Here is a 13,819-nt window from a genome sequence, read left to right on the forward strand (position 1 = left end):
ATGTTAGTTAGTTTGTAGTTTTTTATATTGCTTGTATTCCTTTGACACTTGTAGTTCACTATGTTTTGAAATATTGGTGCTATCGTGAAAGGGGTTACTGTTACTGTTGTCCTCTATTAACTATTAAGTTGACAATCTTCATTTTTTATTCTTACATTATATTATTTATGACTAATGTCTTTAAACCTTCCAAATCCAGCTCAAAAACACATCTGTAATAAACCCTTTCACATTAAATGTATGCTTCTAGATGACTTTAGTTCTCTACCTACCTTCATACTGTAGTTGATACCTATTGTCACTACCTGTCTGTAGTAGATACCTGTGTTCTCGGTTTCACACATTTGTATGAACTCAAAGAATTAAAAAAAAAACGATATAAAAAAATCAACCAAAAATTAGCTTTTGCTGAAAAGTGTTTGATTTTGTAGTGTGACTCACTGACACCACCAATAATTAGTAACACTTAACAAGTAATGCATGGGAGACCTCATGTGACGCAGGAGGAAAGGATCCTTCCAATCCTCGGTTAGCAACTAGCAACAGCTATCAGAAACTAGCTGATGGCTCCCATTAAAAAGTCGCGATGAAAACCAAGAAAAAGAACGCTTGGAGCAGCTGAGAGAGATTAGTGCTGATGCTGCAATGGGCTAAGTTGCATCAGGACAAGCTTATTACAAGAAGAGCAAAAAAAAAAAAAAGTAAAGAAAAGAAAAACAGAACGGAAGGCTTCCCTCTATTCTTGGTTGGCTTCAGACAGAGTTCATTCAGTCCAAGGAAGCCAGAGTATATCAGGACATGCAGACCCCACTTAGGAAGGCCCCTGGGTGGGAAATGAACCCACAAAACATAAGTCAAGACAAAACAAAAAAAAGTACATTGAACATCAGAAAGTCAGTGCAATTACTTTCTCCATGAAGGTGCTTTTGCTCTCTAACAGACTGACATATGAAATAAATTCAGCAGATCTCAGGAAATCGTCCCTTCTGCATTAGTCCCCAGAGGCTGCTCCTGCTAATGAGTTATTGAAAAAAAAAAAAACCCATAGAAACGTTCTGCACTGAATGTAAAAGTGCAATATTATTCAGTTTTAAAGAAACAACATATAGTTTTCTACTTTGAATTGTTTTTGTTTTTTTTAAATCATGTTTGTGTCTAATTGCTTGTTGCCACAGCGTGAGCAGCTGTCCTCATAGGAATAGAACTAGCGTCAGTCCAGAAGAGGCAGGTGTTTTCTCTTGACAAGGTGCTGGGCAGGAAACTAAAGTTATATAATCCTGTAACAGCCGGGTGCATGTCAGCACCAGGGCAGTCATTCTCCCTGCCATGAGTCAGTCAATTGCAAAATGAGTTTAAAACTACATTTTCGGGGTCTAATCGCAAAGGCTTGAAGTAGAATGATTACAGGATCAAAGTAAGTGGATGAAAGGTAACTAAGAAGGCTCCCCGTCTCCAACCACCGCCGGGAACAGACATTTATGACACGAACGTTAATAATTACAAACGTTCCCGAACGCCTTGCGGGCTTTGCTCGGCCGCACTACATTTCCCAGCGTGCCTTGCGCTCGGAGCAGGAAGAACGTTCTCTCGCAGGGGCTCACACTGATCCAAGTTAGGGGCTTTCAGCTGCCAGCCCTTGGCCCATCATGTAAGAGCTGCGGAGGATCCTTTTGCAGAGCGTTTTGCAAGACCACCGCGCCGTCGGCCGTCGCTTCGGACCGTGCATCCGGCCCAGGGCTCCGTGCACCGACGCGCACGCCTCGGACGCGAAGGGGCGCCGAGTGCATGAAGATCGTCGCCGCTGTTTTTGTGCATCTTTGTTGCAGAACGAGGCGAGCAGCGATGGAGGGAGGGAGCGAGAAGGGAGGCAAAGTCTCTTGTGCCTCCCCTCCCCCCCGTCAGAGCAAAGGGGAAACGTCTCAGCCGAAGGGAGGTAAGAGAGGAACCGAACCGAACCGTGCACCGTGCACGACGGCCGACCGCGCGGTCGGCGCGGCGCGGCGCCTGCACCGCTGCAGCTCGGCGGCGGTTCGTGCATTTTTAAAGTTGGACGGTTTTAACGAGGGTCGGCTGCATTTCCTGCTTCAGACCTTCCCCTCTGCACAGTTCCTGGTAAGACGATGCTGGTCGCGCGCGTGCGCACGCACGCTCGCTCGCAGTGTCAGGGATGTGGAGCACGGGGCGCCGTGAGAGGAGTCACGAGACGGACAAGGACACTGCGAGGCTTTATCATAAAACTGCAGACGAGCGCAGCGCATATTGCAAAACGAACCGCGAGCCGCGCTGGCTGGCTGGCGTGCACCCGCCGGGGGAGCTCGGTGCGTGACGCGCAGCTGTCAGTGTTTGAGCTGGTTGCACATTTCAGCTTATGGGATAGAAAAGCCAAGAATAGCATGTTGTCCGGAGCTGCCGGGGCGAGCGGCGGAGTCGCGCAGGATATTAAAAATATCCGATTCTGTCAGCTGCTGCCGCTGCCGCTGCACGGTGGGTGCACACACACACACACACACACACACACACACACCTCCCTCTAGCCGTGCACGCGTCCGCTGATGGCTGGCGCGGGCAATCGGCGTGCACGTCACTCTTTGACCCCGAGCTCGTCGTCAACCTGCAGACAGAGAAGCGGTGGCGGGTGCGCGGACGTGCAGCTGCAGCCGCGGCGGCGGCGGAGCCAGCCGTGTTTTCCAGCCTGTTTCATGTTTTCCAAGAAGTCCAACGTGAAGCTGGATCATTGCACAACGTGCAGAACGTGCACGCACGCACTCAGTGAGTGGAGGCCACGCTGATATAATAAGAGTCTCTCTCGTCCACCTACATGGAGGAACTTGCTCTTTGCAGCCGGTTCATCCTGTGATGAATAATACACGAACGCACTTTTTTTTTTTTTGTTAACAAATCTCGTTTGGAGATGAATGGGACTTTCCTGACAAGAGGAGCTTCCTGTTCCACAGAGTGCTGCAGCAAACGTCTCACTCACTGTACAGAGAGGAAGTATTGATTGATAGATTGGTTGAATATTAACTCTTCAGCTTTTTGTCATGGAATGACGCGATTTAATTGTTGTGGAATCAGTGCAGGAACATGCAAAGTCTATCGACAATGCACTATTGTGTTTTAATCTAGATCAAGTGTATCAAGACGTGCAGTTCTCTTTTCAACACAGTCCCCCAGCAGTCATTACAAGGACATTTACGAAGCAGAAACCCTGGTGGACAATACATAAGCAGCCATAACATTAAAAGTCAATGTTCAGTGCAGCCTAAACTGCAACAATCCAAATCTTAACAATCTCCAGATCCGGCTGTTGTAGCCAGTTGCAGCAGCAGCAGCAGCAGCAGCAGCAGCAGTGGAGCAATATATTAATAATGAAAAAAATCTGGTAAAAAAAAAAAACGTAATAAGGTTTGGCTTTTTTTCATGCAAGCGATTTAAAATACACTCGATAATTTCCTGCTGCGTCTGGTTCTGTCCAGTCTGATTCCATCCCTCACCCTCCACCCGCACCGGCGTCGGCCCAGCCCTGAAGTGTGCTCTGCTCGTGCCCCCAACCCCACCGACTGCCCACAGCACAAGTGGCCCATTTGTAATGCGAATAGTCCAAGTCAGCGTCTCGCGGTTGTTGACACGCTGGATGTTCTGCTGGCTGGTTCGGGGCTCAGGCCAAAGATGAAGTCAGTAAGTGGAGCGGTGCTACACAACCCTATGACACAAGCATCAACAGTATCAAGAAGCATTCCGGAATAGCTTCAAGTTTGTGGGTTTTTGCAGCCACGTGGCTTTGGCATTTCCTTGTTGAGTGATTTTCTTTCGGCCTGATTGGCCGAGAGGTTTAATTTCAGGTGTGTTTAACAGCCATCTGACGAAGGGCAATGAAAAACATTTGGAGTGGATTAAAACCACATCGTGTTGGGCCGATTTTTGAATCTCTTTAGAAATTAAGATTTTCCTTGTCGGATGTGTTCCGATTTTCCTCCTCCTCCTGCTTCAAAGCGTAATGCATGATTTTATTTGTGACATTACACAATGACTCAGCAGGGAAATTAATATGCACTACTTCCATCCACTTGATGAAGCTTTTGCGTTTGCTTTGGGTTTGTTTTGTTGCGCTAAGGATTGCTCTGTCCCCACCTGCCCCCTGGTGGTTTGCTACTGTATCTTTTTTCTTCTTATTGCGCTCAATCTGGTTTTCATCGTACCGCCAAATATTGGACCCTGCGAAGTGAGCCGTGAACTGTTGTGATTAACAGCTGCGGCCTACCCAGCGTCCGTCCTGCAGCTCCGCCTCTGGTTCACTGCTGCACAGGCTCTGGCTCCAAATGATGTCATCAGGATCCAGATGGCTGCACCGGCAACCAGAATATTTGAGCTTTATTATGGGAACAGTCGGGAGGACATTCTTCATGTTTTACTGGCGAGATCATTTTAAAAATAGGTCTGCAAGTTTTTTACGATGGCGCTCACATCAAATAATGGTCCTCTCATTGGATTTCACATGGTTTGCATGCAGCCTCAGCTGTTTACATTGCTTCCAAAAAAAACATCTACGGAGGAATGAATGTGTACATCTAAACATGAGAGGAAAAGAAGTCCTGTCTGTTGTCCCGCCGCATGTCTTCCATTAGGCTGAATGTTCAGGGTAGTGCTGGCCGGTCTCGCGCTTGCACAGGAAGTTCAGAGCCGCTCGGTGACAACTCGCTTCCCTAAAGGAGCCTCTGACAGCTGCCACCCAAAGAGCCGCCGTCGTTGGAAGTGTAGAATGTCTCACAACCTGCCAGAGCGGTCGGAGCTGCGGAGGCTGGAGTTATTTTCACATCTCGAACCCGCCCTCTCCTCCTCGTCGACCCCCATCCCTGCACTGGCCGTCCCTCTCCGTGTCCCTGACTGATCTGTCCCTGTCCTCCGTGTGGAATCCCATTCAGGAGCTGCAATGATCTCAGGCCTGCGCACTGTTAGCATGGCTGCCTGGCAGAGGGCGTGGCCCCGATCGGGAGTCAGGGACACCCGTCTCCTGCAGCTCCTTGTCGGCATCTGGGTGCATTCTGGAGCCGATGTGCTGAGGTCATCAGCAGCACTGATGCTGGCTGCTGCTTTTGATTAACCCACTCTGCCCAGCACTGTGTGCACAGGATACATGCTGAGCTCAGCAGAAACAAAGGAAGGGAATTGTGTGCATGTGCGCGCGTGTGTGTCTTTCACCAAGTTGTGCAACATCATCTTGAGAACATCTGACGCGGGGTATTTTCAGAATCGTGTCATTTTTTCGGGGCCAGCTGCGCGGACGGTCAAATTCATGGCTCTTTAGCGCAGAATGTGGTCTTTGCATGTTTATGAGTAGCGTTGCAACGCAGCCGCCGTGCGCTGACATTCTACATTCCTTTCATCTCGCACGTCCATCTTGCCGAGCTCCCATGAGCCAGAGCGTCATCAGTGGCATTCTAGAATGAGTCAAGCTTCCTTTAATTGTGACAAAAGCAGGAAGCGAATTGCTACAATCTGCCTTTAGAAACCACAAAGGGAGAGAATTCGCAGGTAGCAAACTGCACGGGTCGCTGCTGCTGCTGCTGCTGCTGCTGTGGCTGCTGCTGTGGCTGCTGCTGCTGCTGCTGCTGCTGCTGCTGCTGTGGCTGCTGCTGCTGCGGCCTTTTTGTCAGACCCGGCATAATGTTTAGTCATTAGGAAGTGCAAAAAAAACATTTCTGGTAAAACTGTGGAGTACCAATGTTGCTGCACGGCAGTGATGCACATCAAGTATTGTTCCTTACATTAATTAGAAGTCTGCAGTGTCAGCTGAAGAAATTTGATTGCTCCATTTTGAATGTGACAAAGATAAAGTTCATCCAATCACCTTCCTTTTTTTTTTTTGCTTCACTCTATTATTGTGTGGAAAGTCTCCCCATCCAAGCTTTTTGAAGTGCTCTTCCCGCAGATGCTCAAAAGAAATCCAACAGATTGGAAAATCAGGAGGATGATCCCTTTTAACTCTGTTTTTTTCTCTGGGAACTTGTATGTAAAGAAAAAAAAAAAAAAAAAAAAAGATTTTGGGGAATGTTTTGTTGTCAGGTTAGTTTAAATCAGGGCAACGTCGTGCATGCGTGCGTGCACGTGTGCATGTGCTGCTGCCTGCTAATCGCGTGTTTGAAGACAGCTGGGAGAAAAACATGTTGTGACATGTTGAATGGTCGCTGGCGACAGGGGGCCACCACCAGCAACTGCAGGGGCACCGATATGGAAAATGGCAGCGACGTGTCTGATACGTATCCTGTGTCAGCTACGTCAATGCAGAGGGCGGAGGGCAAAAATAGAAAAAGAAAAAGAAAAACAGTTGTGGCAAAGGAAATAAAGAGATGTATGCGAAGCACTGGCACTATTTTATTGGAGCGCTGAACCTGCGTCAGGGGACGGAGCTATTATTGCACCTTGTTGGAACCCTGGAACGTCGCTGCACACATTGATCCCCAAGATCAGCCAATTGGCAGCAGGACTTCCTCTCCTCCTCTTCCTCCTCCTCTTCCTCTTCTTCTTCTCCTCCACTTTGATGCACGACGCGGATCTTTTTCCCAGGCTATCGCCTTACAGGTGTTCCCCCTCCTCTGCTGTTTCTTTCTTTTTTTGTAAGTTTCCAGCGCGTTATGAATTGGTCGGCGCGCCGCTGGTTTCCAGTTACCATTGTTGCGCCGTGTAAATGCGAGTGGGCGGGGCCCAAAGTGACATTTTAGTGCAACAAAGCTCCTTTGGAAAGACAGGGAGGCAGCGAGAGGCCGCCGGTGGAGGGACGCATAGCACACAGCCGCGTCACACCCTGCACTGTTTGAACAAACCAGGACACTCCAGGCATACCGTGTGTGTGTGTGTGTGTGTGCGTGCGTGCGTGCGTGTGTGTGTGTGTGTCTTAGTAACAGGCCCTGCTGCCAGCGTCTTGAGTGACGGTTCTGTCCACAGCTACAAGTTTTTTTTCTCTCTCTCATGACGTTGATGTGAGAGATTCCAGCGAGCTCAGTTGCTGTGGTTGCTCCACACCCTCCTCCTTTTTTTCTTTCTCTCTCTGTCTAACCAGGCACACCTTCAGCTTTGTGCGCAACACGTTGTTACATCATCAGCTGGCACACGAGCAGTCACAGGAAATGGAAAAGTCGTTATGCCGCAGCGGTAGATTCATCGTGTCTGCTGCTGGCGTGATTAGAAGGAGCCCTGAAAATCAGCCGCGTTCTCCAGATTGACTTTGATCCTGGTGTGTTTGCAGTGTTCAGGGGAAATCATTGAACATAGTGAATAGGTTGAGTTCGCTAGATGGTGCCACCTGCTGGCTGTCTGGTGAGGTGGGTCAGCCTAGCTAAAGTGTGACACCACGTGATGTACAACAATTAAAGGAATGCAGTGTATTTTACAATACCAAGCATAGTTTCACTAAATATAATTTCTTCAACCATAACGATAATACAGGAAGTAGTGAGATATTAATATATTATTACATCCAGGGATCTCCAGTTTAAAAAAAAAACACAGATTACAACACAACACCAGGCAACAACTGATTTTTTTTTGTCTTGTGTCACTGCCATCTGTCTGTCTCACACTAACCTGAAAAAAAGTAATACTGGAAATTTTGGAGGTCACGCTGGCTGAATAGAACCATGGGTGTAAATCAAAGCTTGATTTTTGGCAACTATTTTAAACTGCTAGCTGAACAGTTGTCTGCGGACACCGTCCAACCCTCAGAGCTCCACTTGAGTTTCTGATGTGTCTCGTTTGTGTTTTGTTTTTTTCAGGTAAAAGGAAGCCAGTGCTCAAAATCCCCAAGGAGGTGTTCGAGCAGCCTCCTCCTGCTGCAGTGTAAGTTCCCCATGCTGCCCTTTCAATGCTATGCTAATGCTAACATCCTGATAGCTCCCAGCAGGTTTAGCACAACAAGACAGAGTTGTTTTTTTTTACATTCAGTTTATTATTGCTACAATTCACCATCATGTAGGACCTGAAATCCCTTTTGATATATTTTTCATTTATTTCTCTTCATATATTTACTGTTGCTGGTTTCTGCATAACCAACCGTCTGCGTCTCTCAGGCCCCCCAGAGATTTGGACTCCAAGGCCTGCGTGACCATCGGAGAAAAGGTAACTTCATGCCCTGCGTCGCCCTATTTGGATCAGAGCTTGTTTATTCTTACCTGTGCGCTCCATTCAAATCCCTGCCATGCCTCATGAATCTCTGTTTCCTCTCTTTCCTCGGACTGTTACATAACAGCCGAGTGTTTACTCTCCTGGCGGTGTGTTTCGCCTTGGTCACGTCCCACGATCTCCCAACACACAGCTGTTGAGAACGCCTCGCTGAGCATTACATCCCAATCAAACATTTCTGATTGTGGGGAGAATGGAATGCCTTTTATTGCCCTTTGGGCCGTTAAAATATTTATCTTAAAGTCATCAAATAAGCGGAATTTTCCATTGGCAGAGTTTTTTTTTTTTGCCAGTCTGCAGTCAAACTGAAAACAGAAGTTTGTGTGATTCAGACGTGATCGAGGCCGAGGGGCTGCATTCATGAAATCTCAGCTCTTTTAAAAGCTCCAGTCAGAATCCCTTTCGCCTGGTTAGAGTGCGTCAGGACCAATCAGTGTCCTTCCAGGTGAAAGAGCAGAAGTGACGGGAAGTGATGCCTGCCTTGTGAAAAGTGGCTGCAGTGGAGTCAGTTTCCTATCAACTCTCAGAAAATATCACAGCTCGCCACCGGCTGCTGACGCGCGTCAAGTGTTTCCCCTCCATTCCTGTGTCAGACACAAGGCTCACCCAGTCAGTCTTTCAGAACATCTTATAGCCTTCGATCAGTAGTTGAACTCCGAGGTGGTGATGCGCTGATATCCTCCTCATTGTCTCAATTGTCATTGGTTTTGATTTGCCGTCTCATTGTGATCTCTCCCTGCCTCGGCTGCAGAATTTCGAGGTGAAGGCCGATGACCTGGAGCAGATCTCCGAGCTCGGCCGCGGCGCGTATGGCGTGGTGGACAAAATGAGGCACGTCCCCAGTGGCCTGATCATGGCTGTGAAGGTGAGTGACGGCGTCTTCGGGATGGAGTGCATGAAAAACCTGACTGGCTGTTTTAACGTCAGTGCTTTGGATGAATGATGAACCTGATATGGCTTTGGAGCAGCAAGAATCTTATTCTTCTGTGCGAAAATGAAGATATAAAGCGCTCCACGTGTGCGATGGAAACACGTCAGTCAGAAGATTCTGATGTGAAAAGGCTCCTTCAAGTAATCTACTCCACTTGAGTCGAGTGGTTTCAGCTGGTCCTGATTCCGAAAGGTGTAAACACTCATTCAAAGTGTGAACGTGGAGAGCCGGTCTGCCTAAACCACAATGAATAGATCCATTAGTCACATTAGTCACACATTAGTCACCTTTATCCAGGTTGATTTTGGTCTGACATAACAAGTAATAAAAAGTAAAAAAAAAAAGTAAACATATTGTGAAAAGTGAAGTGAAATAAGCTTTGATTCCCCCTTGTGGCTTGCTGTGGTATTGGTGCAGAGACTCCTTAAACACCATGTTCAGTTACTGGAAATAACATCAATTAAATAAAGAGTTATGCAATGTATCCAATACTAAACAAATGCTGGGTGGTGGATGTGGCATCAGGCTGCATGTGATCATCATCATCATCATCATCATCATCATCATCAGAGTGAGACGGCAGCCTTTTGCCGGCCTTTTAACTGTAGCAGGATGTGTGTGAACATGCGTCTCCGTCTCCGTCAAAGCTTAATTGTACTTAGCTTTCATACATACAGTGCAAACCAAGGTGCTTGACAAAAATTAATAGTAAAATAAAAAAAAATTGAAAATGAAAAATATATATATTAAAAACAACATTCAACTGAAGTGCCCCCCCCAAAGGCACACAGGTTTTCACCCACCCCGCAGAAACAGTCAGGGCACTGAGGAGCCATTAGTGGAAACAGCCACTAGGGGGCATTATCCACACTGACACACTGAGGCAGGGGTCCCCAGAATGATGAGATTCCACCCAGTGTGGAGTCTCGTACCCCCCCCCCCCCCCCCCCCCCCCCCCTGAGGAAGCAACTCTGACTGTGTTTTTGTGGTTGTCTGCCAGCGGATCCGGGCCACCGTCAACACTCAGGAGCAGAAGAGGCTGCTGATGGACCTGGACATCTCCATGAGGACGGTGGACTGTTTCTACACGGTCACCTTCTACGGGGCGCTGTTCAGAGAGGTGACTGCCGGTGCTTGATTCCCCTCGTGGTTGTTTTTGTTTAGTTTTTTTTGGCCCAGCGAGCCCTGAAGGCTGCCGTGTGTCTCCTCCTCTTCCGCAGGGCGACGTGTGGATCTGCATGGAGCTGATGGACACGTCCCTGGACAAGTTCTACAAGATGGTGATCGAGAAAGGCCTGCCGTTCCCCGAGGACATCCTGGGGAAGATAGCCGTCTCTGTGAGTCCCCGCCACGCACACTTGGTCGGCGAGCGTCCGTCCATCCGTCCGTCTGTCGGTCGACGGCTAAAGTGACTGTGTGTGTGTTTGCAGATCGTGAAGGCCCTGGAGCATCTGCACAGTAACCTGCAGGTCATACACAGAGGTGAGCCGCTGCCACTGCCCCTCTCACTGTCCCGCATCTCCGCTCCTCCCCTCCCCCAACGTGCCTGAAAGCCTCTCTCCTGTCGCAGATGTGAAGCCGTCCAACGTGCTGATCAACACTCAGGGTCAGGTGAAGATGTGCGACTTTGGCATCAGCGGCTACCTGGTCGACTCGGTGGCCAAGACCATGGACGCCGGCTGCAAACCCTACATGGCGGTAAGCACGACAGCCTAGCGACGGTCGTCGGCTCGGTGCAACATGGGAGCTCACGTCACCCTCTCGTCCCGCAGCCGGAGAGGATCAACCCGGAGACCAACCAGAAGGGCTACAACGTCAAGTCGGACATCTGGAGTTTGGGGATCACCATGGTAACAGCGGGACAGCCGGGGCGCCGCCGTGCTACAGTGTGATCTCGCAGCGGGCTCACCTCCCTCTTCCTCCTCCTCTTCCTCTCCCTCTCCCTCCTCCTCTTCCTCTCCTCCCCTCAGATTGAGCTGGCCATCCTGCGCTTCCCCTACGACTCGTGGGGGACGCCCTTCCAGCAGCTGAAGCAGGTGGTGGAGGAGCCGTCGCCTCAGCTCCCCGCAGACCAGTTCTCCCCAGACTTTGTGGACTTCAGCTCTCAGTGGTGCGTCTTCTCACTTCATCTTCGTCAGAGATGCATTATATAATGTTTGCAAATTAGAATTAACAAACAAGAGTGAGCATTTAATCATCAATTGTTTTAATCTGAGTCTTTCGTCTCTGCGCTCTTGTGCAAACAAATATCACGATTAGAGTTTTTTTTTAAACCCCTCAGCTTTACCTCATTGGCTTCAGTTACGTTATGATGAAAATAAATCTCTCTGATTTGGATTTTTTTGGTTGACTTTCACTATTTTGTTTGTGTCCCGTAAAAGCTTGAAGAAAGTTTCCAAAGAGCGTCCGACTTACACAGAACTCATGGTGAGTGCATGAAAAAAAAAAAAAGAAATCCCGTCTACTCTTCTGCAATAGCCGTGAGTGAACACCAGAGGGCGCGCTGCCACTGTAATATTCTCTCCCTGTTTGTCTTCCCCTCCGTCCTCTCCAGCTACATCCCTTCTTCACCTCCCACGAGGCCAAAGAAACCGACGTGGCCAGCTTTGTGAAGGTCATCCTGGAGGACTGAGCTGCCGCACCTGCACAGAGGGGGCGGGGGAGGGGCGGGGCGGAAAAGGGGGCGGGGCCAGACGAGAGAGAGGGGGGGTGAGCACCAATAGCAGCCCTGCACACCTGTGGGACCCCTCCCCCACCCACCCCACCCCCTTCCTCTCCTGCAGTCAGTCAGACAGAGAGATAGGCATGTGGCAAGGAGGCTTCTGGCGCCCCCTGGTGGCTGGCATGTCGTGGTGGAGCTCAGTCTTAGGCCTGGATTAAGTTACAACATCCGTATGCAAAAACAAGAAGAAGAAGAAAAAGGAAAGGAAAACCCTCCCTCTGCCATCCATGCGCTGAACACGTGGTTGCATCGCGGTGGGAAAACTGGAGTTTTATTTTTGTTTTGTTGTTTTTTAAAAAGTGAAAAAGGTTAATGATGAAATCATGAATATATGTATAATCTAAGTGTTTGTATACTCAACGTGTCAGTTATATTGATTGATTGCATGTACAGAATTGATTTCTGCAGGTGGACGGCCTTCTAGTGGCCATTTGTTGGTACTACACCCAGCCTGCTTCCCTTCCTTGTTACAGCAGAGGTCTGCCACAACGTTTGGGCTCTGGCTGTGTGTGTGCGTGTGCGTGTGCGTGTGTGTGTGTGTGTGTGGGGCTGCTCAGTGGAAGCGTTGTGTCATTAGAACTTCTCTGCGATAACACCTTTTTTGACTCTGCCTTGATAAATGATATTAAAAAAATATATGTTTTATTTATCATCACTAGTCATTTACTCCTAAGACTCATCTGAATAATAAAATATAGACCAGATATATGAACATCACGCATTCCTGATATATACTACTTATCAGAAACTCACAGTTTAATTTTATTTTGCGGTACATAAAAGTGGTACTGTTGCGATAATACGAAGGTGACGGCGAGGAACCGCAGTCAGGATTTAATGTTACGACGCCAAGACTGTTGCGTACATCAACAATTTATTTATTGTTTATTAGTTATACTGTCAGAAAGTGACAGACTAAACAAACAGCAACTACACTTTCTAAAGTTGATTCACTCACGTTTTTGTATTTTTCAGGCCGAAAGAAAAAGGAAAAGTTGAAATCACAATTTGACCCTGCAATTTTCTTTTCTTTCCTTTCTGCAGCACCTGCACACAATGCGACTTCTATGTGGTACCTAATTGAATGATGTTGTGATTGTGCAGCCCTGTGTGTTGTGTGTGTGTGTGTGAGAGAGAGTGTGATGTTGTCCACCTTGTGTTGTTGTCTGAGCCAGTCATGAGCCGCTCTCTTTCTGTCCCTTTTCCACCTGAGAAGAACTGGACCTTATTTTTTATTATTATTTTATTAATTATTCTCACTTGGATCCGGTTCCTTCTTCTCAGATATATTTACTGCAGTTTAATTTCTTATTTATTAGAACTGCTGTTTGGTCTCTGCTGAGACCTGAGCGACCTGGCGGAGCATCTCTGTCTGTTGGATGTTTTTTGTTTTGTCTGTGTGTTGTTTTTTTTTTTTTTCATTGGCTGTCGCCTCCTTCTGAACTTGTACTTATACGCCTTGTATGTGCCTCCGTGTGTGAAGTGAAAGTGACGCTGATGGATGCGAGGACGTCCCGTGTCGATGGCGTCCTCCCTCCTCCTCCTGCTGATTTCTGAGGGCTGGTGATGCAAGAACTGCTGCGATGGTGACACAACGTGCTAGTGGCGTTTTTTCAAGGCTGATTTCTGATCGATGGCCCGTTAATTATGTTTTTTTGGTCTGCTCGAGTCAAATGCGTGGTAAAATTAGGTCTGTTTGCGTGCCCGTGAAGTGCCTCCGACACTTCCTAGTTTCTTTCCACGTTCACCAGTACATACAGACTCTCCCCTCATCAGTATGTGTGCAGTGTCTGGGGTGAGCGGGCCGTGACCTCTGGGAAGAGACACCACTTGAGCCCCCCCCCCGCCCCCCCAACCCACCCAACCCCCAACACTTACGTTCTGTCTCTTTGAGCTCCATCAGCGAAATCCCATCTAGTCTCAGTACACTAATGAGATGACGACTCGTCTCTCCAGCTCAGAGCCAGAGTCTGTTGCAGTCTTCTCATTGA

The 13,819-nt window shown here is 48.2% G+C and overlaps 1 protein-coding gene across 2 annotated transcripts; it reads left to right on the forward strand.

Moving 5' to 3' along the window:
* The first annotated feature begins 1,538 nt into the window (after positions 1 to 1,538).
* Positions 1,539 to 13,310, forward strand: map2k6 (mitogen-activated protein kinase kinase 6). Of its 2 annotated transcripts, none has more exons than XM_076035015.1 (12): positions 1,539 to 1,933; positions 7,770 to 7,833; positions 8,064 to 8,112; positions 8,927 to 9,040; positions 10,107 to 10,226; positions 10,327 to 10,443; positions 10,537 to 10,588; positions 10,677 to 10,804; positions 10,879 to 10,956; positions 11,077 to 11,216; positions 11,488 to 11,533; positions 11,661 to 13,310. In XM_076035015.1, exons 1-12 carry the CDS (start codon positions 1,786 to 1,788, stop codon positions 11,736 to 11,738), a joined length of 1,134 nt encoding a protein of 377 aa, XP_075891130.1. In that variant the 5' UTR covers positions 1,539 to 1,785; the 3' UTR covers positions 11,739 to 13,310. The 2 variants fall into 2 exon arrangements, with proteins under 2 accessions (XP_075891130.1, XP_075891131.1); XM_076035016.1 differs by lacking the exon at positions 1,539 to 1,933 and adding an exon at positions 1,976 to 2,112.
* The last annotated feature ends 509 nt before the right edge of the window (positions 13,311 to 13,819 follow it).

The sequence above is a fragment of the Nelusetta ayraudi genome, unplaced genomic scaffold (assembly GCF_046127955.1).
Source record: "Nelusetta ayraudi isolate G7.1 ecotype Tasmania unplaced genomic scaffold, CSIRO-AGI_Nayr_v1 ptg000042l, whole genome shotgun sequence".
Lineage (NCBI taxonomy): Eukaryota > Metazoa > Chordata > Actinopteri > Tetraodontiformes > Monacanthidae > Nelusetta > Nelusetta ayraudi.